This window comes from Micromesistius poutassou (assembly GCF_964030765.1).
Source record: "Micromesistius poutassou genome assembly, chromosome: 13".
Classification (NCBI taxonomy): domain Eukaryota; kingdom Metazoa; phylum Chordata; class Actinopteri; order Gadiformes; family Gadidae; genus Micromesistius; species Micromesistius poutassou.
Genome location: NC_140283.1, coordinates 16,536,770 through 16,539,379, shown reverse-complemented (window position 1 = coordinate 16,539,379; position 2,610 = coordinate 16,536,770). Strand labels below are relative to the sequence as shown.

The 2,610-nt window shown below is 48.8% G+C and overlaps 1 protein-coding gene across 1 annotated transcript in view; it reads right to left on the bottom strand.

The window, feature by feature from the left end:
- adck2 (aarF domain containing kinase 2) overlaps positions 1 to 119 on the bottom strand; it is a gene marked incomplete at its 5' end in the record, with an annotated part of 2,577 nt that extends 2,458 nt beyond the window's left edge. Inside the window, 1 exon segment of the mRNA XM_084477161.1 lies at positions 93 to 119. Within this exon segment, the coding sequence (XP_084333287.1) occupies positions 93 to 119 (27 nt within the window).
- Positions 120 to 2,610: the final 2,491 nt, after the last annotated feature.

Sequence of the window (2,610 nt, the reverse complement as noted above, 5' to 3'; positions counted from 1 at the left end):
TACTTCTCAGTTTCTCCCCGGTTCTGAACTGCATTCAAGCTGAATCCAAGCAGAAAGCAGTGCAGTGATTCATGTTGACAGACATAACCCACACCACAGTACAGTTCACTCATGTCCATGCTGCCACACCACCGGTAGAACCAGGGAAATACTGTGGATGTTAGATGAGGGAATGCTACTTGGTGGGATCGTGGCTCGCCAGCTGCGATGAATACGATCACTCGCAGCGTGACTTTGGCTGTAATGTCATTTCAAACGGCCTGACCGTGGCAATAACACGGCCAAGGTTTGGGGTTCGAATCCCACGGACGCTGAGAAGGTAATGACGCACTCGTGGTATTGTAAGACGGCTTCAGATAACAGTGTCCAACAAATGGCAGATATTATACACACATATATAGCACTTTTACTTTTGAGAATGAGTCGAGTGCACAGTGCAGAGAAAGTCATACACACTCTGGTTCACACACACACACAAACATCACCACCGTGGTTATGAGAGTCGAGCGCTTGGCAGCGGCAGGCCTGGAAGGAATGTGTTCATTTGGAGGCGAAGCTGACAGCCTTGTGCTGAAGAGGCACTGAGTGGCTATGTGAGGACACACTCCATTGATGCACGCTCCCCTCCGCCGTGCCTCGTCCCAAGGCCAAGCTAAACGGAGAAAATCCCTTTCTTGTGCGTATTTTTGCCGTATTCTGGCTCGCGTTGCGTGCGTGTGAGTCAGTGGGATATTGGATACAGGACATTTGTTCTGCCCAATGATTATGAACACATGATTAATCATCCGGTCAGCTGAAACATCCATGCAGGCCTGATATCACCGCTGGGGAACTCGGCTTGTGTTGGAGATTGTTGTGAAGGCATCCACAACACAATTTTGTATCGAACATGTCATGTCATAACCCCAAACTTTTGGTTAAGGAATCTCTTTTGATGACTGTGACATGGGGGAGAAGGGGATGTTGTTACCTGTCAATTAGAATGTCTCTCTTTGCTCGGAGGATGTAGAACAATGTCTTTTAAAGAGGTCCCCTGAGTGTAATGACTTAATGAACGGATAGAGCAGACGCACTGCAGACGGTTTCATCGTGCCGGATCACATTTAAACACGTCTTGTGGAGTCTTAGAGCGAGGAAAGTGGTAGTTCGGTCTTTGCCTGTCTCCAGGCTACGGGTTATGATCGCAGTATAAGTACCCGCTATCAGCTCTGATCTGCTCCACACTAAGAGGGGAATGAGCGTTGTATACTTGCATAAAAGAGCGTTGTATAATGCCTCCTGTTGGGATCACTTTGCCCTTTCTTAGAAAGCATCTAGATTAGACATCCATGCAAAATGGGTCAGCTATTTTACGTTGTGTGGTGTGTTTTTCAAATTGTTTGAAAAATGTTTATTACATTTAAATCAACACACTATTACTTTGTTGTGATACAATAGGCTATGGATGTGTTTACCAAGGGGGGGGGGACCACCCTTAGACAGCAAGACCCTTTAGACTTCACTGATACAGCGTTGGGTATACTGGTGGGAGGAGTACAGTTCCTGCTGGTCTCTGAGGAGGATCAGCGGGTCTCGTAATGGAAAGCTTGCAGGTTAACACTGATCATCAAAGCCATATGGTCCGTAAACCCCCTCCATATGTTTATGAGGCAGACTGGACTATCAGTCGCTTCACCCTCTGTTCCTGGGGGTTAAGTTTCAGCTACGGACGAAAAGCTGTGATGCGTATTATTGCCACTTGCAGGCCTTCAAAAAGCCACAGAGCCTGTAGCTCCAAACGCTTTAGCATTCTCTCCTTATCTTTTTATCTCTTTATATATTTACATATACCTCGTTTTAATACCTCTCTCTCTCTCTCTTCACGTCTTTGTACTGTACACCGTGTCGACCACCGAAGTTCACAGCCGCCAATCAAACGCTGTGTGGAGGTCCAGACCATCAAACAAAACCAAAAAAAAATCACAAGACTAGACGACACCCAGCCCTGCCTCTCTCTCTTGTTGCATCTGGAGTTCAAAAACTCCGGAAGTCAACGTTCCCAAGCTCTCGCCTCTCCGCTCCCCCTCCCCCTCCCCCCCACCCCCCCTCCCCCCCCCCCTGGGACCAGGAGTGAGAATTATAAAAATCTGTTTTCAGGGGGCCGGGTCGTGCGAGGGATGAGACAGGACGGGACAGAGGGACATCCGCTGGGAGTTCCCATGCGGAGCGCGTGAACAGCTTGTGGAGGAGGAGGAGAAGGGGGAGAGGGACAGACCATAGAGACACAGGAAGAGAGAGTAGAGAGGAGGACTTTGGCAAGGGGGCTCTTCTTCAGCTGGGGTGGGGGGTGGGGGGGGTGGGGGGGGGGGGGGGGGTGAAATGTGATCCAGATCTCTGAGAATAATGTTGGTAAGGTTTATGTTGAAGAGAGCTGTAGCACCATCCTTAAAGGACCGTAGCGGTCTGGGGGATCCAACCATCGTGGGCGTCTCTCCTGGCTTCATCGAAACGTCCTTTATCTATATTTGTAAAAATGACCTCCTTGAACATACGCACCGATTCTTTACCGAAAAGCTTTCAGCCAGGCTCCAGCCACAAATGTAAACAACGGCAATATCGCCTTTTCATCTT